At 47.1% G+C, this 27,254-nt stretch overlaps 1 protein-coding gene across 4 annotated transcripts in view; it reads left to right on the forward strand.

The window, feature by feature from the left end:
- The window catches only part of sema6cb (semaphorin 6Cb), a 142,391-nt gene extending 123,648 nt beyond the window's left edge, over positions 1-18,743 (forward strand). For 2 of the 4 annotated variants that reach the window (XM_010748118.3, XM_027287404.1), the window contains 4 exons: positions 1,563-1,621; positions 1,887-1,937; positions 4,332-4,487; positions 14,781-18,743. In XM_010748118.3, coding sequence (XP_010746420.1) covers positions 1,563-1,621; positions 1,887-1,937; positions 4,332-4,487; positions 14,781-16,111 — 1,597 coding nt within the window. In that variant the 3' untranslated portion in view covers positions 16,112-18,743. The remainder of the gene's footprint in view (positions 1-1,562; positions 1,622-1,886; positions 1,938-4,331; positions 4,488-14,780) is intronic. The other 2 variants (XM_019274622.2, XM_019274623.2) reach the window with 2 other exon arrangements.
- The last annotated feature ends 8,511 nt before the right edge of the window (positions 18,744-27,254 follow it).

Here is a 27,254-nt window from a genome sequence, read left to right on the forward strand (position 1 = left end):
TCTCTGTGTGAATACTGGATCATTACACTTGTGCTCGTGGAGTGTCTGTTTTTATTTGCTTCATTACAACGTGTGGGAAGATCGTTGGCTTCCGCTCCACCGTGCGTCGACTCAATCTCGTTATTGAACCGTCGGGAAAAAAAAAACGGGTTCGCCTGGATGAGACTTTGATTTCTGATTGACTCCGAGGTAAAAGACGGCGTGTCTGTTGGAGGGAGAGCGGCGTATCAATCGTACCCAGAGCAGCAGAAAATCAATGATTATCAGATTGGGGGTTTGTCCCAGGTTTGAAAGAGCGCTTCAAAAAAAGTGAATTTAGAGGATTTGGATTGCACAGCTGCAAGTTCAGAATGACTTTTTAAATGATTTATTTGACACGATTGAGCTTTTGTTTCCCCTTTTTTCGATCAAACGTTTCTCAGTTCTCGAGTCGATTTGATCAGATTTAATCACAAACAACTGATCCATCCTTCATCCGCTACATGAAATCAATCTTCCAATAGATCCAATCCTCTTCCACCTCAACATCCCTCCACTCTTCATACACTGTGGGCACTGCTACATCCTCATCCTCCACCAACACCACAGGAGCCCCACAGGGTCGTGTCCTGGGCCCGTTTCTGTTCACATATATTAATTTCTCGCATTAACTAATTCCCACAATCGTATTTGTTTGAGACTTTGCACAGATCGTGGCAACATATTTCCTCACAGGGACAATAAATAAAAGTGTCTATCTATCTATTCCCTTAGTCACTATGTTCTTGCATGAGATGGAACAGGTCTTGACTCTGCACACCGTTTTTCCCCTGACAGTCCAGAACACTTAAACTGCTTTTAACACAAACACTTCCATCCGTAGGTTCATTTTTCTTCCTGCTGAAGTCTCGCTGTGTTCGTGGATACCATGCCATCAGCCGATGTGAAAATATATCAGCTGTAAATGACAGGTTTTGGTGTCAGTCGCTCTGAATCGACGCACTTCCAGACTCCTTTTCACTGGCATTCAACAATCATACAAACGCAGAGGTACCAATTTCACGAGCAGCAGCAGCAGCAGCAGCGGCGAGCCCGAGTGTGCTAAAACACAGTGCAGCTACACGAGGTGTGTGTGTGTGCAAACATGTAGGCAGGCTGAGGGAAAGTGAGGACACACACACAAGTAAATTACAACTTCTCAACACAAACAAACTCTGGAAATCTGCTGAACAGCCACAAAATTGATAATATACGACCTCGTGAGAAGATCCAAGGCCTGATCTTTCAGGTCCGGCCGCCGCCGTGTCCTAACAGCAAATGCGAGCGACTCAGACACTCTGACCTCAGACAGACACGAAACAAATTAAATTTCGTAACGGTGCACTTACCTCCTCCGTCTGCAAGCAGCCGGCATCAATGAAACCAATTTTGGAAAAACTCAACGAGGTGCTTTGTTAGAAACGGACCATTGATGCAAATTTACTGATGTGCCTCTTTGTGTGTGTGTGTCTGTGTGTGTGTGTGTGTGTGTGTGTGTGTGTGTGTGTGTGTGTGTGTGTGTGTGTGTGTGTTTTGCTCTTCAGAGGCGGGTTTGAACAGGACGTGGAGGACGGTTACCATCAGCACCCTGATACCTGCCACGGTGAGATGAAAACATTTATTTATTTCTGTTTTATTTCCAAGAGAGAGATCAGATCAGGACGGAGTGTTACGATGTTTTCATGTCAATCTGAATTAAGCGTTCGCTCACATAAGTGTTTTTATACGAGACGACAGAGTCAGAGCCTCAAACGGGCCAAATCCAACAATACTTCGTCTCCCATTAGAAATGAATGAGTTGTAGCTCGGGAATCATAACCGCGCACACGCTGATGTCATTTTGAATTTCTTTGTTTCTCTCTCTCCAGATGTCCTGGCGACCACTCGCAAGCAAAACACGGCGCTAGACTCGGCGTATGGTCAGTGAACACGTCTTTATCTTTCTGTAACTAACCGCCTCGGCCGAGCGCCGAGTTCTAGAAGTTAGAACGGAGCAGCCGGTTTGTGTCGACGGTAACAACCGTGATTTTACAGCCAATGAGCGGAAGGGACTTTAGTTTTGTTCTTTTCCAAAGTGCTAATGTTAACAGTTTACTCAAACACTGAGATCCTGGGATGCTGTTTCATCACTACAACAAAGTACCCGAGTGGTTCGGACGATTGTACAGATTGTAAACAAACCCAAAGTTTATCCAAAGGCACTCGTGATGGTGAAACTGGAACTGTGTGCATGCACAGCTGCAGTGAGCGCAGCACAGTCGGTCTCGACCAGATTCACTCAGCGAGGCCTCCACAGTAAATGTTTCTGCACTTTTTTTTTACAGCTGCACAATCTTTTATCGAGGCCTGAGCGGCCACCTCTCTTCCTCAGCCGGTGTGACGGCTTAAACATTGAAGCCATTGTCTGAAGCATCACTTATTTTGATAGGACCAGGGGCTCTGCTGGCCAGGCTGCCTAATGCCCTGTATCAAGAAGGATCATCATCCCTGTCACGTCCCATTACTCCCCCGCTGGCCGCACGGCGCAGCCCCTGGCACGGCCAGAATAGAAAGAGAAAATGCGGGCGAGCCGAGCGAGCTTTCAGATAAGATTGAGGAGGTGGTGTTCAGACAATTTCTCCAACACTGCATCATTCAAAACCAGTCATTTCCTATCAGATAGCTGTCGGCCGAGCCTCAATCACTTTTATCCGCGACCGCCTCCGAGTTTTTAAAGATTCGCTCAAAGTCAGATCTCTTTTGTCACCGCACAAATTGGGACACGAGGGAGCTAATAGCAGCGGTTGATCCGACGCAGTGATTAGTATCATCACGCCGGAAGATGTCGGACCGTTACGGCTCAGCAGAACCATCCATCCCGCAACTCCCTCAAGCCTCTTTCTCAGAACAGAGGCCACTTTGTCTGCCGGAGGAGGCTTCAGCCGAAGCTCCACACACTCCCACAGCGCCTCAGTGGTCCGTGAAGCCTCCCCGCCGGAGGAATTACCACTCAGTCGGTAGCGAGTCTTGATGAGCATCCCCTCCTGCTTATTCCTGCGGGGCGCTCGCCACCCCGACGCTTCGCCGCACCGTTTGAAGTCTTCAACGCGCAGTCAGATTCTGTCTCTGTTGTTGTTGTTGTTTTTTTTATCATCACACAAAAAATCCTTTTAAAGTCTCCGACACTGAAGATCAATTATCAGCTTTTCCACACAATGAAACACTCCACATGCTGAACAAAGCTGCTGTCACACAGGGGTTCCTTTCCACCAGAGCCAGGGACGCTTTTCTTTCTTCCACTTCCCTGTCACCCAAACACAGCGAGCAGGAAGACGGTGCGAGACAAACGCCTCGCGTTTTGGTACTTTATCAACAGCTAAAGGGGACAAACAGTTATGATCTCTACGTGAACACAATTGTTAGAAATTGAAGTTAATGATGAAGTCCTGGAGCTATTGTCCGAGGCGTCAGGGCCAAACACCCCCCGGTGTACGGTTTTAATTTGCCCAGCGCAGATGGCGAGCTGACGGGGCACCTCATTCAGAGTGAACGCTGTCAACTGGCTCGCAGTGAGAGACGCAGAACAAGCCCTTTCTCTTTTTTTTTTTTTCCTCCTCCAGTCTGAGTGTGAGATCTAGCACGGCGTTAACATTATGGCTGGCTTATTAGCGCGGGAGCCCGAGCCAATAGCAGCATGCTGCTCGCCGGAAAAAAACCTCAAGGACAACAGAGAGCTAATAATGCAGTCAAGATGTGGAGTGTGTCATCAAGAGAAATATGTTTGATAATACCAGGCCTGTGGCAGCTAATGCCCGCCGTGTTTCCTCCAGCCGTGTGTTTGAAACCGCTCCAGAACGTTTGCGAGAGAGTCCGCCTCAAGGTGACGGAGTTTCCTGTGAAACGGCTCGGTGAGGTGAGGTAGTGGAGGAGAAAATCTGCAGCCCACCACAGTTTCTATTTCAACGTATCTGTGAAAACACTCACCGGGCCGCTCAGCATGACGGCGTATTCACCCAGGAGTTAAAAACTTTATGAGAGGTGTTTTTAAAGGATGTTCGAGAAGAATCGTGGACTGCAGACTCCCCTGCAGAGGCTGAACGTGGGTATTAAAGTCGACCTCATCACTGTGTATCTGTGGGGGTTAAGTTCTGCTCATCACGGGGTCTTTATGTTAACGGGTGACGCTTTTCTTTCCACTCAGGACTCACCCTCATCTCTCTGAAAGTTTGATTGTCCAGGCTGATTCACATTTCACTAATCACTCACTCTGTTGCCCTCCTCCTCCTCCTCCTCCTCCTCCTCTTACCCTCCCCCTCCCTTCGTCACAACCACAGGGAAGACCACACCCACAAGCGCCAGCACAACCTATCATGGGGCGGCATTCCCAAAGGAGGCAGGTGACCCTGAAAGAGGTACAGGTCCTGATGGCCCTCCCCCAGTGGGGGAACAAGGGTCACCTGACTCGGAGCCAATCAGTGTGGAGATGGAGGGTAAGGGGGAGGGATGTGTGTCCTCAGTGAATTCTGCAGGGGGATTGCACTGCTGGGCCCCGAACGCCTCACCGCACACTCCTTCTTCTAACCGCACTGACCACTAACACACAAAAAAACAGTTTCACTCTGTCAGAACAGCACGCATGCCTGCAGCGAGTCCTCCGAGCCTGTGTCGCCATAGTGACGGCACTCATTTCAAACAGCTAATGTAGAAAATGAGAATGGAGAGAGAGAGAGGTTCAAATCAACCCTCACATGTTCTCTTTGCAATTTCTGATCACAGAAACGAGTCCTGGCTCGAGGAGCCACGTGACGGGGCGTGTGTGAACGTTCTTCCAGGGTGAAACATCACTTTCATTAGCTCACTAACACTTAACTTACCCGTCAAACCAATCTCTAAGTGAACGGCAGGAAGCAGCGCTAATCGATTCTTTTGATCCACGCGCTTCATCAGTCTCGGCGACGTAATTTCCGAGGAAGCTTTCACTTAATGGTTCCACTAACTTAAAGCCGAGTGGTTAAGTAGACGGGCGCTGAATGATGAGTGTCCATCAGTGAATACCACGGCGTGCATTAACTTCACTAAGCTGAGATGAACGCGGCTCGGAAGAATATTAGAGGCTGTTCTCTCGTCCCGTTGCGTTCAGCCGTACATCTCGATGTCCTCGACGCGGCGGAAGGTTTAACGACTCGAAATAAAAACTGCATCGGCTCTAATTAACTCCTCAAATCAACCTGATTCCAAGCAGGACTGCTCCCCGAAGGCCGCTCCTCATCTTTAATTTAGGCTCGTCAAACCGCACACAAATATTCACACACAAAATCAGAGCACAAGCCAGGTAGCATCATTTAACACAAGAGTCCTGACGTCAGCTTCCAGGCCGCTCCAACAGACTTAGATGATTTGAACCATTGTTGGTTTAAACAGATAGAAGTGGACCCCCCCCCCAAAGATTCACGGCAAGCTGCTGCTACTGATGTGGCTGCAAGACCGAGAAACTACCGACTGCACGCCGGTCTTTCTCACAGACAAACAAATCCCACCGACTGCACGCCGGTCTTTCTCACAGACAAACAAATCCCGACTGCCTTCGGTCTGGCACGTCTGTGACGCCTTGAAACAGCAGAAACTAAAACTAAAAGATAAACTGTTAAACATCAGAGTGTGGTGAAAAATGTCCAAGACAAAACCGTCTTTAATTCATTGTGACGTCGGACAAAGAAAAGTAGCAAATCCTCTGATTTAATAAGCTGGAAGCGATAAACTGAGTCCTCTAAAGGTTGTAATGTGGGACTGTGTGTTTGTAATCTGTGTAATTACAGACGTCAAAGCCAATTTGAGTTTTTCTCGCCACATCTGGATTATTCACACACTGTTAGAGGTGCTACAGCACACACACACACACACACACACTCTCCATCCAGCTACCTTAATAAATGGCATGACCTATAAAACTCCAAGCAGTTCTTGAATATTTAATTACATCTTGATCTTTATAGGCCTGACTCTCATTATTTCCTCGATTTTTTTTAAATTTGACAGTTGGCACTCACGCTGATTAACGTTACAGAGTTTCAAAAAGTAGAAAATTCAGCTCGTAACCATGGCGAGAGGTGCAACAAAAGGTCTCTCCGACACTCGAGCGATCACGTGAGAGCTGCCCCAGCTCTAAAGACTGCAACGCATTCCTGCGAGTTCGTGAGGAAGAAAATAAAATTTGAATGAGCTGTTTTTTTTTTTTTTTGGTCCTCTACTTGCTGCTTGCTTACACGAGCAGAAGTCCATAAATCCTCAGCGAGTTGAAAGAAGCTTGCATTCACGCAGGCAGACTCTGCGGCTGCACTGATGAGCTACTCAGGCTCAAATGAGAAAAGCCCGTAACAAATAAATAACCTGCAGGGGCCTCGAGCCAGCTGAGCTGGACAGCAGGGAGGAGGAGGAGGATGTAATAGAAACAGCAACGCAATCTATTTCAGCCGGAGACTGTGACGCTGCCGGTTCAATCTGAAGAGCCGGGCAGGTTGATAAGGCAAGAGTGGAAGTAACAGCGTCGCACTTACAAGAGGGCCTCCAATCTCCCACTTCCTGTCCGTTTCCGAGAGCATATCTGCTTTCCTGTGTGCAGAGGCTCTGCAGCTGTGTCGGTTAGTGGACAAAGACAGGACAGCCGATCGAGAGAGACAGACACACCCGAAGGGAAGTTAAATGCACGAATACACATCTCATCATAACTGAACTTTAAGACAGGTGTTCAGATCTATGTGTCGGGTTTCTGTGGCAACGACGTGGGCGTCGGTAACTGTGCATACTGCTGATGCAGCTCTCCCAACGTGTGAGCAGCTCCGTCTGTACATGAGCAGAAGGTTTATTTAACCGTCTGTCCACAGACTGTCCGCATCGTCCTACATGGCAGCTTCTTCTGTCTCTCAGGATGGACGCCGTCGTCGCGTGTCACGGACTGAGATGCATCTGTAGAAATCCAACAGTTGTTTCGCTGTCCAGACTTTCCAAGAGTCTCTCTAAACCCGGAGACAGTCCGGATTAGGAGTGTTCCGATATTCCCATGTTGACTCATAAAGCATCTTAAATAACCGGCCTGACTCTGTCATGCATTTTATCTGAGGACACACAAATGTTCACATGACCTGCAGTGCGTCTACAGAGTGCTTAACTATTGTATTATTAATTACATAGTTGTCCGTTAGTGCTTCTGAGTGCTCGACTGTGGCTGAGCGCTAATGGAGGACGCTTTCACCACGCGTCCGGTCTAGACGAGGTGAAAGACTTGGGTTAGGGTTTAAAAGAAGCTCTGAGACCCTAAATTTAAACTTCACGCAACCACTCGTGTCCAAGGAAACGGTGACGTGTGACCAGGGCGATAACACGATCGTTAATTTTATCATTTACGCCCACAGTGACAGGTCAAATGTCTCTGCAAGCCAATTAACACGCGAGCGAGCGACAGTTACCTGCCTAAATGTTGTGACTGTTTGATTATCTTCAGACAGCCTGGTGTTAAACTTTTCCTTCACTGCGCTAAAATGATCCTTTAACGTAAGAACAGCCGTCGAGCCAGCCAGCTGTTTATTTCCACGATTATTTCGAGGCTGTGGAGGAAATGTTTTTTTTTTATTTATGACGTGTGACAGGTGAGACAGACGTGACGGCTCCAGAAAAAAGTTCCCCAACTTCCAAAAGTTCCCCCGTCAGCAAACATCTCTCAAAGTGAAGCTCCTGTAAATCCAGTGAAATGTCAGCGAGATACAGAGACTCAGTAAAGTACAAAAGCTTTCACACGTACAGCCCCGAAAATCCTTTTTTGTGATTTCATGTAGCTCGTTTATGGACAGATTTACATAAAAAAAAAAAAAAAAAAGGGGGGGGGGGCTGACTTAAAGCAGGGCAGGAACCTGTTGACCTGCTGCTATTTAGAAAATGCCAGCCGTCAGGCTGCTCCAGAGAACGCCCACCTGTGTGTGTGTGTGTGTGTGTGTGTGTGTGTGTGTGTGTGTGTGTGTGTGTGTGTGCACATGGAAAACGGCGTGTTAGCAAAACTCCGCTGCACAGGACTGGTTTGTTCGCCTGCCCTCTGTTGTGATTTGACCGTTTTCCACTTCTTCCTCTGCACATTTTAGGTGAACCAGCGTGGGTTACACACTCTCTCACACACACACACACACACACACTTTAAAAGCTCAGGCTAGCAGATAATTTAGCTGACAAGCACGGGGAGGTGGCTCGATGATAGCGGCGAGTGAAGCGGGCGTTTTCAAACCCATTAAAACGCGACAGGAGGGAGAGCGGAGAGTGAACTCGGGCTGAACCTTTCCACGAAGAAGGGCCGGCGTCCATGTCCAGGCTAGTTTTCTAAAGAGTTATTTATAGAGACCACGGCGACGCACACCGCCTGTATCATCCCCTCTAACCACCGAGAGGCCTCGGCCCACGTCAGCGTTTCTTCTGATTAATATTTGAAAGTTTCACCCAAAAAAGAAAAGGAGAATAATCTCCAAGCAGCATTCATTCAGCTCTTAGTTCATAAAATATCCGTCGATGAGAAGAAAATCGTTTTGAACTCGTCACCTCGTGCGAAGTCGGACGTTCAAATATTAAACACAGTTTTAGATATTTAAAGATGGAGTCTGCGTATGCGTGACGGTTAAACAGAACCGCCAGCTGGCCATTTACATTCAGCTCGCTCGTCTGTGTTGACCCTGCTGGCTGCTCTTACATGATTTATCCAAAGTCACACACACACCTCACTTCTTCTGAAGCGTTGCTGCCAGTCTGAGCTCCCTGACTCATCGTCATGGTGTAATGGCACTCATTAAAGGTCACGCAGAATTTTTTCCCCCTCTGCCGCCGCTCACCGGCACTTTACGGTGATTATGAGTGACATCATGTTTTTACTACAAAAACACTGTAAAAACTAACCTTACAGGCATTACACACACACTTTCCTATAAACCGGCTCTTTTTTAATGGCCCTTTGTTTCCAACGTCGGCTATCAAAGCTCAGCTCGGTGTCAGCGATCCACGAGGGGGGCCCACAGTGATCACATCCACCCACGCAGCTCCGAGCCTTAACCCCTTACCCTTTAATCTGTCTCACTGACCTCTGGGGAGGATTTCTCCCGTTTCTTTACCTGCCTGTTTGATTTTGTTCTGTTCCTTTACTAACCTTTTTTAGCTGTACCTGCCTCCTTTGTTGAATTCTCTCTCACTGACCCCCTCACCGTCTCTTTTATGATCTGCCTTTTTTTGTTGTTTTTCTTTCAGCCGATGGTTGAAACTGTGCGCAGTTCCTCCATCTCCTCTTAAAGCAGCCAGTTCACCCCAAAGACAGACGACGATAGATGTGGTGTTTTAGATCATTTGTGTCACGCTCGGTTAAGATTGAAGAGGTTCCTCAGCTTTCTGTCGGCCGCATGTTCTTCATCCATCGCCGGCGATTTAAAGCCGGCACCGAGACGATCTGTGAGAACTGACTTTGGTGTGGACTGTCTCTTTAAGTTCGGTTGGTAAAGCCAAGATTCTTCCAGTGCCGCTCCCACGAAAATCACCACAGACACGACAAAGAGTTTCTGCATTGGAACCATTTTTGCTTCACCAGCCTCTGAATGGCAAACAAACAGCTCGTCTTCTTCTTCTTCTGTTTTAAGTTTCTGACGCAACTGCATGAAAAAACAAACACAAGAAAACTGAGAGGCCGTCAGTCAGTGCATGTGCTGCTGCTCTGCTGGCCTAATGATGTGATAAGTTAATTAGATGCTCACTTTTTAAAGGGCCGGTTCACCGTGGGTGCAGATCAATATTCATTATTACAATATAATTTGCCTCCGCTCCAATACAACAAGAAGATTTGAAAAACTTCAAACGAGTCAAACTAAACCGTGGATACGTGCTGGAGTCGTGGCAGAAATGTTTGTTGAACCGGCCCTTTAACCGACCACCACCTGTTGTCTGATGTGTGTGTACCTGCCCTTTCTTTCTGAAGCAGACGTGTAAACATTGAAGGACTTCACACAGATTTCCAGATGCCACCGCACGCCCGATCTACCTGTATTCAATCAGAAACACTGTAATGAAATCTACGCTCTCTCTGTGCATCGGCACACCTGGAATGAAACGCGGCGCTCATTACCGGCGGTTTACAGTCGGAATGGATTTGTTACATTACGCCGTATCACCTTAGCTCGTGCGCATATATTAGACCGCGTCCAATTGGCTGAGCACTGAGGTGGAATATTATGCAAATTCCTAATAACAAGTGTACATGATTGAATTCACTCAGTCAACAGCCAGAACCCTTGCACACACACACACACACACACACACACACACACATCAGGTATTAAAACTGTCAAATTACTAAAGCTCACAGCAACAAGGACAGAGCTGCTCCACGTCTTCACCCGGATTCGAAACAGAAAAACAATAATTCATTTGTTCCAATCTTTCAACCTCGGGGCGTCTTTGAGGAGTTAAATTTGTTGTTTGTTTTTTTTGGTGTAGAAGAAATAAATCTCCTGCATTAGCGGGATAATGCTCGCCTGCGCAGCCCGGGGGCCGTTTCCTCTTGTTGGGCTCCTCATCGGGATAGAGTAGCCATTAAGGGAACAATTACATGCACTCGTAAGCTTTCGGAAGCAGAAACTAATTAGGGCTATTTTGAAACGTCTTCACTTGATGCGCCACAAAAAAAAAACAGAACACAAAGTCGTTCTCCAGGTGAAGTATTTAAACGCACCCCAGAGGAAAGGCCCGATACGACGGAGGAGGAGGAAGTTCTGTGCCAGAGAAAGAAGTTGTCTTGTTTTAAATAATTTCATATCTGACCTTGAAAGTGTTTAAATAAAAGTTCCTTCCTGGCACAATGTAATATTTTAAAGTTCTGATGCTTTAATGTCCTGCAAGAGATGCAGAAAGAAGTTCTCTCAGCGTGGAGCGTGAAGCGCTTCAAAGCGTTCAGATTAGCGGTAATTGGTGTCATGGAAAAGCTTACGGGCGCCGCATTGTTAATGAAGTCGATTTAAGATGTCTGTGGGAAGCTCGCGACAGACAGCAGCCACTTACTTAATCACTCGCACGCTTAAGAGAAGTTGTCACTTCCATTGTAATTTGTTTCCAGACTTCATCACCTGCAGGAGAGGGGAAAAAAAGAAAAGACGCTTTATTTGTCTTATGCAAGAACCGTCGCCAATTAGCACGACGTAACGGCGTGCAAGAACCTCTCCTGTTTACATAACCGTCTATTTTTAACGGCACGAACGCAGCCGCAGAGAGCGCCGCTTCCTACGGCGCGAGGGTTGTTCTGCATCCGTATCACAGCTGCCGCAGAGCAGCCGCCTTCAAACGCCCGGCAGAGTGACAGTCTGTCACTCACCCCATCATGTCAGTCTGTCTGTCTCCACCTCCTCCTCCTCCTCCACCTTCACATCCTCTCCATGCACATGCGTTCGCTCGTTCTCGCCGTCTTTCATCCTCACTCTTTTCCTCCCCTGCCTCTTTGGATCTTTGAGCCCTCCACCAGTTTGTCACTGAGGTTGAATTTCATCCCTTCATCTTCCTCTTTTTTTATTTCCCCGTGGCTGTCACCATCCCTCTCTCTCTCTCTCCCTTTGCCTCCACTCACGCATCCCATCTGTCTTTTTACCTTTTGGCAGTCTCTGGTGTCTCTATATTAAGCCTCCTCTGAGCTGAGACCATGTAGAGTTGACACAGGAATATAACGTGACGACGTTCGAGAGGAACACTGACTCTGAAGCTATGTAAACATTGAAGGGAAGTCATGAAGCGCTGTTAATTATCGCCTCTGCTTGAGGTGACTTAACCCGCCCACCCCCTTTTTATAAAGTGACTTTTTCTAAATTAAAAACATTAGAGTCGTTTCAAGCTTCCAGACGTCGGCGTGCACGGTTAGGCAGCGCCTCCTGTGCGCCACCTCGCAGCCTGCCAGGCCGGCGGTGTGATTCACAGGGTATTAATTTCACTGTGACCGGTGGCACCATATGTCCCACATACCCGGTGATTGAGTCATCTGGTCCGCTCATGCAACATGTTGTGACGGGTCGTTCGTAGGCTCCTGGATTTGTTTACCTCAGCATGCGCGGCACTTGACTCATACCCCTCAAACCAGGAGGGGACCCCTCCATCGGCCTGTAGCCGTAGTCGGGGGAGTCAGGGAGGTGTCGCGGTCCAGAGGGAGCGGGTGACTCACCGGTACCGGGAAGCCACAGGAGCTGACAGGAGGCAGAAAGCACACAGAGATGAGAGCAGCTCGTTACAAAGAGCTGATCAGGTTGAGGCACAAACACGGACTGTGCTGCAGAGCTGATGATTGGCGGCCTGTGTAACGACATGTCCAAGATTAAAAGAAGAGGTATTAACAGGCTTCGCTGCAGCGTCACTTCTGATTGCATCTCCCACTGGGATGCAATTATGATTTATGACTTTTTAATGTGGTCATAAGTCGAGGCAATCACGAGAACAAATGTCTTAAAAATTGAGCATTTTTTAATTGGAAACTCTATTCTGAGCGTTAAAGATTATCGTGCAGCACACGAACTTCCCTGTAGGGACAAAAATGGAAGCAAAGCACCCCCCCCCGAAAATGGATGTAGTTCTGATAACAAGCCTCCACCTGCTCCGACAGATAATGAAGAGGAACAAAGAAGTGACCGTGTTCCTCACTAACTTCATGACCTAAATAATAAACTGCTTTAGTTGGCCAGAAGCTGTGTACGGATCCGTCATGGGGAGAGATAAACCTTGTTGGATGCAAATTTCTCCTTCCTCCGCCTGTTTGTAATGAGATTCTGTCAAATTAGAGCCGTAATGATGACAGGGCGGAAATGACTTGTCTTTCCATATCATGCGCTGTGTAGTTACCGCGGCGTCCGACGCCTTTGGAGGCTTAAGGAAATGAGTTTAGACTTTACTCATTTGTGCTTTTGTCTCTCGTGGCTCCGTGATGAGATTTCACTGAAGTCTCTGATCAGATTTTTCCACCTGAACGTTTCTCCTCCAATCAAACAGAGGAAGACCCTTTATGGTTCTTTTAACACACATCGTTACTTTTAATAATGTTCACTGTCTCCGGAGTTCATGCAGGAGATTTTATGCACACCATCCGTTCCACTAAAATCCTCTGGAGGTGTTCGTCTCAGGACAGCAGACGTAGCGGCTGTTTACCAAAGTGCCTCGGCCAATTAGTCAACAGAGTAATCTTATTTTTGACACGTGTCCACGAACTTAACTCGATCCTCACTGCAGTCACAAAGAGATGAAGGTGATCTTGAAAGTTTACAACTTAAAAAATGATTCACGTCTTAAACCGACTCCGTAATAAACTTGCAGTCCTTAATGTGAAAGACGACGACGACCAAAACTTACATCGAACCAAAAATGTAATTGAAAATATCTTTATGAAATCAGGTAAACATAAATTCTCATCTCTCTGCTCAGGGCGGCCTCAGCGTGTCATCGAGCCGCCCTTTAAGGACCGCCCACAAAATCCAGTTTGAACCTCTGACTCCACATTTCAGTGACACATCGTTCAAAGTCTTTTCACGTGTTTCCAGCAACTATTTTCCAACATATGTTTTGTGTTTGGAAAGAAATCTCAGAATTGTCTTTACACAGACTTTAAAATCTACGAGCTCAGGATCTAAAAATAAGATTATACATTAAACCCTGCTAGACTGGATCCATATCACCACGTCGTAACTCATTCTGCGATGGATTTCTTCACTGTTTCGTTCCTGGAGCAGGCAGCCTTCATTATGTCGCTTAATTCACAGAAAAGATTGAAATTCGCTCTAATGCGGACCTAATTATTCAGCTGATCTCCCTTCATACAGCGCTCATCATCCTCATCACCATCACTCCGAACGTCTCATGAACCGTCATCAAGCCTGATTTAGACATCATCGCTTCCCGTTTTCATTCCTCGGCGACGCTTTCATTAGCCGTCGAGTTTTTGGAACACCTGCATTTGCTCGGCTCGGCTCGGCTCGGCTCAGCTGTCCCCACGCCGCAGACTAATCAGTTCCACAGAAACCGTCATTAAGGGCGGAGAGAAGGGTCTGACACCGCAGATGGCAGCAGCCTCTTGCAAATGAGCTCTGATTATGAGAGGTGGCAGGTTTCACTCCTCTTACAGTCGCTGCCTTTCACGCCATTAGGCAAACACAGTGCCAGGGTCACGTCACCCAAGGACATTTACACGCTAGATTTACTTCAGCTAAGTAACCTTGTGTGTGTTTCTGGTGCACTGTTGCACCGACTCGTCCCCTCGGCATCATTTTGAAACAGAATTTGACAACCTCATTTGAGAACGGCGCCACACTCGGTGAGCTATTGGGTTAGACCTGTTATTTTTGGCTCGTCCATCACACCAGGTGCTCTCGCCGCTGATCCTCGCATCGGACAGCAGAGTCTGTGGAAACGACATCAGGCTCCTGCTGCCTCGCTTCCATCAATATTTAAAGCTCTAACTCATTTCAGAGTTGATTTCTCGCTGACTGAGGAGAGCTCTCACCCTCTGCCCGTCTGAGGTCCTAGAAAGAAAAGACTGTATTGATCTATTAACAGAGGAAGGAAAGGAAGCCAAGAGCTCAGTTCAAACACTCTCCCATGCTGTTTCCCACATACTGAAGCTCCTGTAAACACAACCTGTCTGTCCCAGCTGCTACTTGACCTATATTAGCTCTAGAAAATGTGTTTGTTTTTTTTTCTTCTGGCTCAGTCAGGAAAGCTCTAACCTCAATTATTTTTCTGTTTTAAAGGCGTGAGGCGACCACCAGAGCTGGAGAAGACCAATCACAGTGTCCATTATACTCTCCTGATCGCTTGTGTTTTGGTGGCCTTTGTCCTTGGCGCCTTCCTCTCTGGCTTCCTGGTTTCCTGCTACTGTAACCACACGGGCCACAAGACCAAGAAGTTGTCGAAAGATCCCGAGGCCCCGATCCCGCACGCCCTGTCCCTTCGCAGTCTGGCTAAGCTCAACGGCCTCCTGGACAGCCAGAGTAAAGACGAGAAGCTGGAGGTGTCTTCTCCAAAGATCTACAACTCCTTTTTCGCCAACAGCAAGGAGCATCATCCTCCGAGGAGAAACGGCCACCACCACGGAATGACAATGGGAGACCTGGTCCACCCCCACCATCACCACCACCTCCACCACCATTCCTCAGAGCTGTCTGGACTGCCTACGCCTGACTCGACCCCAGAACTGCCCATCAAAAGCATGAAAGCCTTCAAGAACCAGTGGGAGAAGAACCAGAACTGCAACAATGCCAAGGAACCAAAGTCCCACAACATCGGCTCCAGGCCAAGCTCAGCCCTGCTTCACCAGCAGGTCTTCCCGTACTCCCACGGCCTGTCCAATGGACAACCACTAGTTGGAGGTCACCTCCATCCAGAAGAACGCAAAATCCATAATGTTGAGCGCGTGTTGTCTCAGCAACCTTACCCTGGTTACGCTCAGAAGGTGATGGAGGTAACCTCCCTGGATGAGCTCCTGAAGCACATCCACGATTCAGGCGGCAGCAAGAACTCCCAGTTAATGAGCCCATCGGGTCTGATGGCCAGCGGTGGTGGAGGTCAACTAGCGTTCGCCAACCGTATCCAACCTCAGATTCCTGAGACAGAATCAGCACCTTACTACAGCTCGTCCACTTTACCCCGAGACAGCCTCACCCGACGCATGGATGTTCCCCCGGACATTCCCCCGCACCACCAGTCCACGCTGGAGAGGAGGCAGTCCTCCCAGAGGCACTCGCTGATCGCTGCAGCCACCAAGATGCCCAGCGGAGGTGGAGTTGGAGGAGGAATGGTCCCTCGCCAGCATAGCTTCAACCAACGAAACGGCGGACCCCACCAGCCGCCTCCCCTCCTGGCGCGGATGAACTCGACAGGCAGCGCCTGCGAGGTTCACTACCCCCTCATCCCCAACGGCTACCTGGCACGCCAGCACAGCTACAACGAAGAGCAGCAGGAGGTCTCGCACAGGGGCGCCATCGTCCGCCGGGCCTCCTCTCTGAAACCTGACGTCCCTCCCAAGCCCCTGTTCATACCTGCCACATCCCCGGTCAACCAACAGGGAAAGTTCAACTACTGAGAGGAGGTACACTCCTGGACTAGAGAGGGAGTCTCCCTCATTGTGTCCTCTTAAAGGAACTTCCCTTTGAAGGAATCCAGTAGGTTCGAGGTTGGCAGATCTTCACGAGAAAACCGATCGCGTGGCAGCCAGTGTCACTGTGGACGAAAGCCTCAACCAAACTTGTTTTTGCCCTCTTCTTTTTGTCCGACGAATATCTTTGTACCATATTGGTATTGCTCAGCTACTCTGCTTATTATAGAACTGCTGACTCGGGTGACGTGATGCCACCTCCTTATATTAGGCTGCCAATGTCCTCAGTGTGGATTTAACGATGCAACTTAGTTTTTGGGCGCGTTGATGTTGGAAGAACTTTTACACATCATCATCTATGAAGACTTAAAAAGCCAGAGGCTCCTGCGATGCTTAGATTCATGCTTTTGCTTAACCTTTTTCTGATGTAGTGTTGGTAACCAGTCCCCACCCGCCCCCACCCTTCGAATGTGTTTATATTATGCATGTGTGTGTATATATATGTGTGTTTATATCCACACCGTATATGTATACATATACATATGCAGTATATGTAACCTGTGGTGAAAAGTCAGCAGATTCCCCTGAAAGTAGTTATGTCTTTGCCTTACTATACTCTTTCATCTTTGGGCATATCAAACGATCCCCCGCAACCGTCTAAGAAACGTCTTAGGGACACCAGATCACGCTCCTCATCGGTAGAACCCATCGTCAAGTCGGCTAATTAACACTGAACCGAATTCGGTCACGTCGACAAGAGAGAGAGGAAACACTTCAACAAAGCAGCTATACTCGTCTTTTCTTTTCTTTTTCCTCCCCGTCCCGGCAGATGTCAGGTCACGAGTGACGCAAAATCGGGTCCATTTAAGTTCCTCCAAGAATGTTTCTCAAAGTTTGGTGCTCCGACAAAATCGAACGTGGGTCGAACATCCTCCGAAAAAACAAAGTGGACCCAAAGACGCCGCGCCGTCTGGCAGAACGGACATAAATCAAAATTTGAAAAAAAACATAGAACTGGACTGCAGTTATTCTAATTATTAACTTTGTGGCTATTGGTTGTAAATAAAGGAATAATTACTAGCCAAAATTTTAACTGTATGTGTAAATGTGTGCCTTATTTAATAATAGTGTGTGACATGGGGGTAGGGGTTAATGCAAGGGGCTCGGATGGCTACTATGCTACAGTATATTGTAGGTGTTTCATTTTCTATGGTCGTCAGTACGTGTCACAGTATCCTGTTGTATATTTGAAGAGTTTCATTCCAGAACGAGAGATTCTGATGAAGCGATAGCGGCGAGTATGATTGTAACGCTCACTAACGAATCGTACGTTTATTTTGTAACAGATTCAGTTGTTTTGAGAGATATTTAACTCTTTTTTTTTTTTGTCAGTGTTTTGGAATGAAACCCTTCGTTTTTTTTTTCTCTTTGTCATTTTTTTGTTTGTTTGTTTGTTTTTTTATCCCACAAGTGTGAGCCTGCAGATTTCATTTTTGGGAGTGTTCGTACACACCGCCTGAGACTGCAGACCTTCAGGTTCGACTGCCTCCATCATTATTATGTCACTTTCCACTGGGTGTCACTTTCCCCTTATATAAGGTGCCATTGATAACTTTGTGTTGTTTTTTTTCTTCTGGGTGTCTAAAGAAGCCGTTCACAGTTCCTCTTCACCTGCAGACGTGTAGCCGTGGTAGAAGTCGCTCATAGGAGGCTGATTTTTGTTCAAACGCTTGATTAGAAATCTTTTTTTTTTAGTTCCAGTAGTTAAAGATAATGTGTTACTCTATATAGTTTTGAAAACCTGAAGACTTCTGCGATGGTTACCGCTGTGGATTTTGATTCGCCTGGGTCACCAGGTGTCAACAAATAGGAAGTAACTAAACGAGTGTGCGGGAAAACGTGGAGAAGTGCAATGAACTCTGATCCGACGAGCTCTCGGAATCGATCGCGGTCGAGGCCGCTGAGGTTTCCCCTCTCTCCGGGGGATTCAAAAAAGTCCCAGCTCTCCGCCGAGTCGCTTTGGCCACGGTCGACTGGAACTGTGATCAATTCTGTGAAAGAAAACAGCACTACGCTATTTACTGTATCTCCAAGTGGTTGTTTATCGATTGAAATTTCCCCCCCAAAACTCATTTGACCCGATCTGAAGTTTACGATTCATCCTCCACCTCCAGGAAACAAATAGAAGAAAAAATACGTCCGACCGCAGTGTTTGTTGATTTGGATATTAACAGGCAGCGGAGCATTAAATAGCTTTTCGAGCAACAAATACAAAACATCCAAGTTGATTTAAGGTCGTGACCGTTCTGATTCGTAAGAGGAATTGTGGCAGCTACAGTGTTTGATGAGCGGAAATGTTTTTTTTATTTTTTTTTTTTATTTGAATCTGCCGGTGACAGATTGTCCGGGAGAGGTAGCGGCCTCGCCTCTTAAAGCTCGATCAGTATTTGATTTGGTGTAAATACATTCTCTCTGGGCGGGGTCTCATTGATTCAGTATTATGTTTTTTTTTTGTTTTTTTGATTTCCAGGCTACGCCTCTTGAATTACTATGAATTTGGACTCACAGAATACCATTGTATGTCTCTTATACTAGGAATAAAATGAAAATATGATGCAAGCCGTCTCACTGGTCAATGTGTTCAGATCGCTTTGGGGCTGCAGATCGATACGAGAGTCCGACGTTGATTCAGCTCTGGGTGGAGTTCGTGTTGGTGTTACATCGGATTGCATTACTTCCACCGAGGACGTCTTCAAGCTGTCAGGATCTCTCACACACAGCAGACTGGTGGAAAGTTCAGACACCTGTTTAAGATCTTAAAGCAACAGAAATACACTTGCATGAACTCTTTGGCCGAGCTTGAACGCTAAACACAAGTGTTACCCAGAAACTCCACCGGGAACGTTTCAGAAACGTTTCTCCCTGCAGACTTTGTTTACTTGCTCAGATTTTGTCATTTTCCTGGTTCATGTTCTTCTAAATATGTTTCTACATGTGGAAACATGAACTGGATCACGGTGGAGCCGGTGTGGTTTGAAGTATCGACTAGAACAGCCGCGGAACGCTGTGGCTACCATGGTGCACACGCGACAAAGTTTGGTTGGTATGTTTGATGTTTTTACCCACAGGTGGGGCAGCGATGAGCCCGTAACAGGTTAGGAACACACTCCACACGTGAACCACAGAGAAGGTGAGTCTTCTGCTTCATTCGATGTTTTCCGGTCTCTCGATAAGTGGACTAACAAATGCACGTCCTAAAATATCAGACTGTTCTTTCAACGCGTCTCGAAGCGTATGTTTGGGCAAAGGTGGCAAAAGTTGCTGTGTTAACTGAGTTCTGAAAAATCACTGAAACTCTTTGGACGAGGAAATAACTGAACTGAAATTTGGCTTCAAGTCGATGCAATTAACACAATGAAAAGCCGCCCGGAGTCTTTTCGTTGGTTGGTTGCTCAGCAGGTCGGTCGGCTCATTTCTGGCTGAATTTGGCACCAAATTATGTCCAAGTTAATAACTGTGGAGTTATCATGACGTGGCGAGCCTGTGAAATAAAAAGTGTCGAGGACGGAGCAGCCTCAGCGGACCGACACAGTCTCTGAACGCAGGCGTTTCTTTTGTTCTGTCCACCCCCCTCGTTCGCCCTGCACACACATAATCCAGTAATTACCTTGCACATAATGTTCCTCCGGCGCAGTGTGTATTATAATGGCATTATGAACATTAGTGAACATTAACTCGTACGTGAACCGACCTTGTTTACTTCACCTCCCATCCAGATCAGATGATTTCCGTTTGACCTCGCTGCATAAATAAACAGATCTGTGACTCGGTGCTGGAGGTGAGCAGATCCACCCGACGCACGACGTTAGGTAACAACACGTCTGTGCAGAAAACACGTTAGTCATTTATCTGAGACACATGGAAGATCATCGGATGCCACCGCCACAACGTGAACAGCGCTCTAAACAAACCCAAGTTCTGACTAATGGACTCCCCGCAGGCCGTTACATAAGAGATAATAAACAATCACGGTGTGAACGCACCCCTGCGGTGAGTAAACAGCCGGGAGGGTTCAGGGTCACGTTGAGATGGAAGCAGCTCGGAGACGCTTTGGTTCAGGGACAGTCACTCGAAGCCGTCAGAGCAGTCTGACTAAAACTTTCACACAGATTACAAACGTTTTCTCACAAGGGAACAAACAAAAAGCTGAGCAGAACCTGCACGGCAACTAGAAAAATCATTTCTTCTTCTCTGCGTTGAAACATGTTTTCATCGTCCTCGTGTGTTTCCAGCTGAACGTTCCATCGGAGCAGCTTTACGGACATTTCAAGGACGTCGGTGAGCCGAACTTTACTGTAACGCCGAGGTGTTCCAAGCAAAACGATGTTTTCCTCTTGATACACAGGGCGTACAGTGAAAGGGCGATGGGGGGGTGAGGTTGACCTTTTTAGCCGAAAGAGTTCTCCTAATGAGGTGGTATCGATTAGTTTATGCAATTATCCTCCCTGCAGTCTATTAGATAATCATATGTGTGTGTGTGTGTGTGTGTGTGTGTGTGTGGAGGTGTTTGTTGCAGATTGAACCCGGGCTGGATAATGGACAGCGATTAGCTGCAACATAATTATTGGATTCCAACAAAACGCCAGTCGATGGTCAGCAGCGCCGGAGAGGTCGGGCTTCTCTCGAGCCCGTCTGCAGGTTTCCTCTCACATGGCGGCGGCTGCTGCTGCTGATGATGATGATGATGATGATGCTGATGATGAATGAACAGCGGTGAGGGAAGGAAAAAAAAGCCTGAGTTGAAGTCATTATTTGACTTGTCAATAGGACGATATGTCTCGCACATAATCGTAAAGCAGAGGCAGACTCCACTTAATTACAGACGCTTCGTTCATCATATTCTGTTTATCGAGTTACTCGCCGCCGAATGATTCTCGACAGCTGCCGAGCTCGATGAAGGTAACGGAGCGTGAGCGTCCATGAAATATAAAACACACGACTCTGTAATTTACACTCGCACAGTCGTTTTAATGTTCACTTCACGTTTCAGGCGAAATTTACGACGCACTGACAAAAATGTGTGTGTGGAATTCAGCGACACCTCGTGGTGACGTTTCAGACCGAGTGAGAACCCCTCGCCTCTCCCTCTCAGGTCAAGCATGCATTCACAGCATTTGTCCCTTCTGGGCTCCACAGATGACGACACGCTCCCTCTGTCGTCTCATTCTGAGGTGAAATTCTTATTTCCAGGTGATTATATACAAATGAAAACATAGCTATGAATATTATTTTCCATTTCTGTCAGTAGATACCATACTCAGCCACTAGGGGGTGCCTGCATTGAGTTGTTTGCCACATTGACAAACCGTCAATAAAAACATTCATCATGCCACATGTGGTCAAACAGATGTTTGGAGGTCGGTACGACGACGCTACAGAGCTGCTGTTTGTTTGTGTTTGTGATTGGTGACGGCGCATCGATGTCCCGCCCACACACACCCGGGCTCAGCTGTCAGTCACGATGTCAGAGCCTCTTTTGTAGCATCAAACCAAAGTTATCAGAAAAATCTCCACGTCACATTAACACACTGGCTGCCATACAAAACACCAGCTGCTCACACACACGCAGATGTTCCAGATGTTCTGGCTTCACTTTTGTTGAGCTGCTCACAAAATTCTATCGAATATTGAATCTATCAAACTCTTTTCTCAGTGAGTAAAACCGTGTTTCTATTGATTTGAAAACAATAATTCATACATAAGTTATTTTTATATAGAGAGATGAAAAAAGTTTTTTTCCTGCTTCACCAACTCAAACCCAAACATTTGCAAACAGAGCTCCGCCTCGCCGGCAGCTACGTCCGAATCCCTCGTCAAGATTGCTCAACTCGTAAGTGAGGCTGACGTTTGTAGCTCTTTGTTTCTGTGTTTTGTTTTGTGTGGCTGAAATTAATGTGGTCAAACCTAAACCGACCCTCCCTCCCTCCGAGACATCTCCTGCAAAATATTGTGATCACTAATCCAATTATTGGCTTTGACCTTGTCTGCACTTTGGGTGTCCAGAAAAAATGCAGAAAGAAAACATCACGATGTGACTGACGGAGAAAAACATTTTCCAATTACAGTGCGCGCTCCCTCACCTCCTGTAATCTGTGCGCCTGGTGACTACACACATTTCTTTATGGGTTTCTGTGTTGTCAGCCATTTCTGTGTGACCTCCTGCACTTTGCCCCTCTGCACATTTACAATGGATCCACGGCGTGCACCTTAAAATCACTTTATATTCCCCACATCTGCAGCAGCAGGCTGACAGCTGGCATCACAATTCATCATGTCTGCAAAGAGCCAGAGAAGCTCTCACCGTATTTCACTATCGAGGCCTGTCAGTAAAATAATCATCGGCGCTGAGTCGCCCGGAGTTACTTTTATTTTCTTCTTTAACCGGCAGCTGTTTTTTTGGAAAACACCGATCCTGGTTTCAGGACACGTGTACCGCTCCGTGTCCCGTTACTTGAAGTCGCGCTCCCGTGAAAAAACCTTCCAGCCTCCATCACCATCCAGCAACAGCAACAAGGACGCTGAGCTCAACCCAGAGCGAGCGCGCTCACGGCCTCCGAGTTTTATCACTTCCAGTGTTTTAAAGCAGCATGGCGTAACTGTGTCCAGCTGTACTCGAGTATTTATAAAACTAGCGAGTGGACAACAAACATCAACCAGGTCACCAGCAGTCCATCAGGAAACTCTGTAGAGTTGAGGTGAGGCAGCTCTCTCTTCTTAGCTTCCTCCGTCAGCGTCCTCTTTACTCTCATCTCCTCTGCCATTATCTCCATATGCTGAGCCTGGTTACCTCCTCTTCCTTCTGGTCGTCCATAATGCCTGTGGTACAAACACTCAGATCTAACAGCAGCTACAGCTGTCAGCAGTTTACTTCACTGTCCATCATAAACTGTAAATCACAGAGAGTTGAGGTGGAGCAGCTCTCTCTCCTTAGCTTCCTTTTGACACTGGCTCCACTCTACCACAGCGGTGCTCTGCGCTCACAGTCTAGGCAGCCCGGCTAACAGACTGAGCTAACAGCAGCTACAGCTGTCAGCAGTTTACTTCACTGTCCATCATAAACTCTGTAAATCACAGAGAGTTGAGGTGAAGCAGCTCTCTCTTCTTAGCTATCTCCGTCAGCGTCCTCTTCACTCTTGTCTCCTCTGCCATCATGTCCATAGAGGCTGCTGAGCTCCGGTTACATTGCCCAGGTCACTCAGCTCCAGTTCTGACACGACACTGGCTCCACTCTTCCACAGCCAGTGCTCTGCGCTCACAGTCTGGGCAGCCCGGCTAACAGACTGAGCTAACAGCAGCTAACAAACTGAGCTAACATGAGCTAACTGCAGCTGACAGACTGAGTTAACATGAGCTAACTGCAGCTAACAGACTGAGCTAACATGAGCTAACAGCAGCTAACAAACTGAGCTAACATGAGCTAACAGCAGCTAACTAACTGAGTTAACATGAGCTAACAGCAGCTAACAAACTGAGCTAACATGAGCTAACAGCAGCTAACAAACTGAGCTAACATGAGCTAACAGCAGCTAACAAACTGAGCTAACATGAGCTAACAGCAGCTACAGCTGTCAGCAGTTTCCTTCACTGTCCGTCATAAACTAAAACTAATCATAAAATCGTAAATCACAGAGAGTTGAGGTGGAGCAGCTCTCTCTTCTTAGCTTCCTCCGTCAGCGTCCTCTTCACTCTCTTCTCCTCTGCCATTATGTCCGTAGAAGCTACTGAGCTCCGGTTCTGGCACGACATCAGCTCCGCTCTCCCCGGTCGCCCCAGGCCTGAAAACCTCCTCACAGTCCAGGCAGCCCAGCTAACAAACCGAGTCAGTTTGTTGTAGTACTCCAGATTGGTCTTAGTCTCCGGCCCCTGCAGTTATAGTCTTGTCCTGGTCCTGGTCCTGGTCCTGGTCTAAGCTGCCTTTGCATCGTCAAATGTTTTGATTAAGTTCCTGGCTGTGATTGGATGTAGAACTACCTAAACAGCTTCCATACAGTTTGCTCTTGGTCACCTCCGTCAGCATCATCCAACCTGTCGACTTGGATCAGAGAGAAAATTTCTGTGTTTTTTAAATTTTCAATCTTTGAACTGAGGGACTGAAGTTTATCTCGGGGCTCTGCGCCTCCTCAGGATCAAATGTTGCATTCCGCTCACCCCCTAAGACTCGATTCAAGGATCTGAGAAAGTTCCTCTTACAGCTGCATTAATTCCAGTTTGTTAAACACCGCGGCACGACTTTCATCATTTTGTGACAGAAACATCGAGCCGGAGTCGACAGTTAAAAGTCGGGATGGATTGTGAGAGCAGAACTTTTCAGAAGTCCCTTTTTCTAATTAACTTTTTCAGACTTCGAAGCATCGTGTGTGTGTGTGTGTGTGTGTGTGTGTGTGTGTGTGTGTGTTCAGGGTTGCATGTCCTGGTATCATTGTGGTTTTTATTTCCACAGACTTATCAAACTTATCAAATGATTTGCTCATTTTGATTTCATGGCAGCTCCGTGAGTCTTGGCTGGTGGAAGCTCTGACATGTGATGAGGCCAGCAGGTCTGAAGGTGTTCACCTCCATCACCGTGTTCAGCTGTTATCGCTCTGTGAGTTATAAACAGACTAACCTTTAACATTTTGTAGTGTGGTTTTAGCAGCTCATCCGTTAGTCTGTATTTTTCTTACTGTCAACAAAGTCCAAAATCAACAATCCGATAATCCGCCTTCTCCTCTCCGTGGCTTCAGACTCGCCGTAGTTTCTGGTGACGTTGCTCAAACAGCAGCAGACTCTGTGTTTGAGGACTATTTTCAGCGGTGGATTCATACACGCTTTGTGCCCTGGTTGAGTATCTGGCAGTCAGACCCTAGATCATACTAAGATAGGATCTGTTACATATCACATGTAGACCTTTGGAATATGCAGAAACAACTGCACAGGTTAATAAACGCACACATGGTGTGAAGCATTTTACTGGATCTATATAAAGAAAGAAACATTCTCTTTAAAGATGATGAAGCTGCAGCAGGAGGCTGCACCGTGTCAACATGTCCTGCTGGTGTTACAGACTTGCGGTGGTGCTCCTTCTTGCCCTGTGGTTGTAGCAGTCCATTACTGACGGAGCTGCTTTGAGCCTCCACACTCCTCCCATGCAGAGGGCGAGAGGTGTTGTTCGTGATTGACGTCAGCTCGGCTTCCTTCGTGGAGTCTTGAGGGCAGTCCAGGACAGAGCCGGCCAGCTCGGCCACTTTATCATGGAGTCTTTTCTTCTTCTATCATCGCTCGCCGTGAGAACCGAACGCTGACGTCAGACACATCCTCAGTGTCACAGCGCTGCAGCACTGCGTCCTAACTCTGCTGCCACGAAGCTGAAATCCGTCCAGTCAGGCCAGGTTCCAGCGCTTGAGCTGAAAAGTGTCCGTTCAGCGTTTCACTTACTTTCAATTAGAGAAGCAGCGTCCGGGTCGGTGGTCCGAGCGCTGTGAGGTCTTTGCCTTCAAATGCAGCCAATAAATAACCGTTTAATTAAGTGAAGTCTTCCTGCACACACACAGGAAGAAGCTGGAAACAGTTTCTACCCTGTCATCATGACAAACAGTTCTCATGGAGCCCAGAACTTCAGGTTTGATCAGCATGTCCATTTCTGGATAAACTGGGTTCATGTGAAGTTCAGGACCGGTTTTCATTGGAGCCAGTTTGAAGTCCAGAGCCAGGACCTTGAATAACGAGACCATTGTTGTCTGCTAGCTACTTGACTTCAGCAACATCGTAAATCACCAACACACTGTAGCACACACTGCTGCTCTTCATTTAAACGTGTTCCTCAGGTGAAGGTGAGACTGTTTGTCCTGTGATGGTGACCCACACCAACATAACCCCACCCGTGGGTGCAACACCACCCTCTGCACACTGCTTCACCTTCATGCATAAAACTAATTACGTACTTCAACATTTGTTGTGGGCAAGAGGCGAACTCCATGTTTGTGAAGTAAAGCTGCAGTTCCTCTAACGTCCACTTGAGGCTGGCTCCAGAAGTGAGTCAGTCTCCATAAGTCCCCATGTCAAAATGTCCAACTTCACAGCAGAAATAAACATGTTTACAGCCTGGTACAAAAAACAGTTTTGGTCTCTGTAGCTAATTTCCCCGTTCATGACAACTGTACTGAGGGTGAATTTATATACAACTCACCTGTTCACATTATATTAAGGCTTAAAGTTATGCAGGGTTAAGATTGCCACACTACACCACGTTTCCTGCAGCCTCTGGTTGCTGTTGGTCACGTGGAACAGTAAAGTCTTTATCAAGCTGCACAAGCTGCGATCGAACACAGAGTTAAACATCACGTCTGTCTGCAAAGTCACAACAAGAATTCCTGAGTCAGTCGCATGTGGAACTGTGACAGTGTTTCATGAGAGAAACTGCAAAGTGTCACATGTTGGAAAGTATGACACAGTGCATGGGAATGTATTTCAGATCTGAGCATTATTAGGCTGATATCTGATCCCAGCGTTAGTCTGACTGTATCATTCACATGTAGAGTAATGATATAATTACAAAGTGGGATTTGAACCACGGAGGATTGCAACAAGATGTGAACTATAACAAATTGCTCTCCATGATCTGCCAGTTTGAAAGAGGCTTATTAAACTCGTACAAACACACAGACAGTAAATTGGAGGCCCGGCGGTTTGATCCCTTTTAATTTTGCTCACTGGACTCGAGGCTGGATAAAGATTTGCGAGCCGTGAGGTGGACCTGATGTTTACACGGAAATGCAACCAAAGAAAAGTGATCGGATCGGATCCTCGTTATCAGGCAGATCAAAATAAAACTCTGGATATTTTTTTTTTTTTACAAGCCAAGAATAGAGTCAGTCCTCCATAACTCTGCCTGCTCTGTGTCTGAGCTGTTTGTTTTCACGGTGAGCCCACGCTGGCAGCTCGCCCGGAGGGTTCAGGGGGGAGGAGGACTGTAGGCCGCAAACCGCAGCACATTTGGAGGCTTTTAAAAGCCCCATAAACACTGAGGGAGAAACACACACACACACACACACACACACACACACACATTGACAAGACCTCCATCCGCCGCCTC

The sequence above is a fragment of the Larimichthys crocea genome, chromosome XIII (assembly GCF_000972845.2).
Source record: "Larimichthys crocea isolate SSNF chromosome XIII, L_crocea_2.0, whole genome shotgun sequence".
Taxonomy (NCBI): Eukaryota; Metazoa; Chordata; class Actinopteri; family Sciaenidae; genus Larimichthys; species Larimichthys crocea.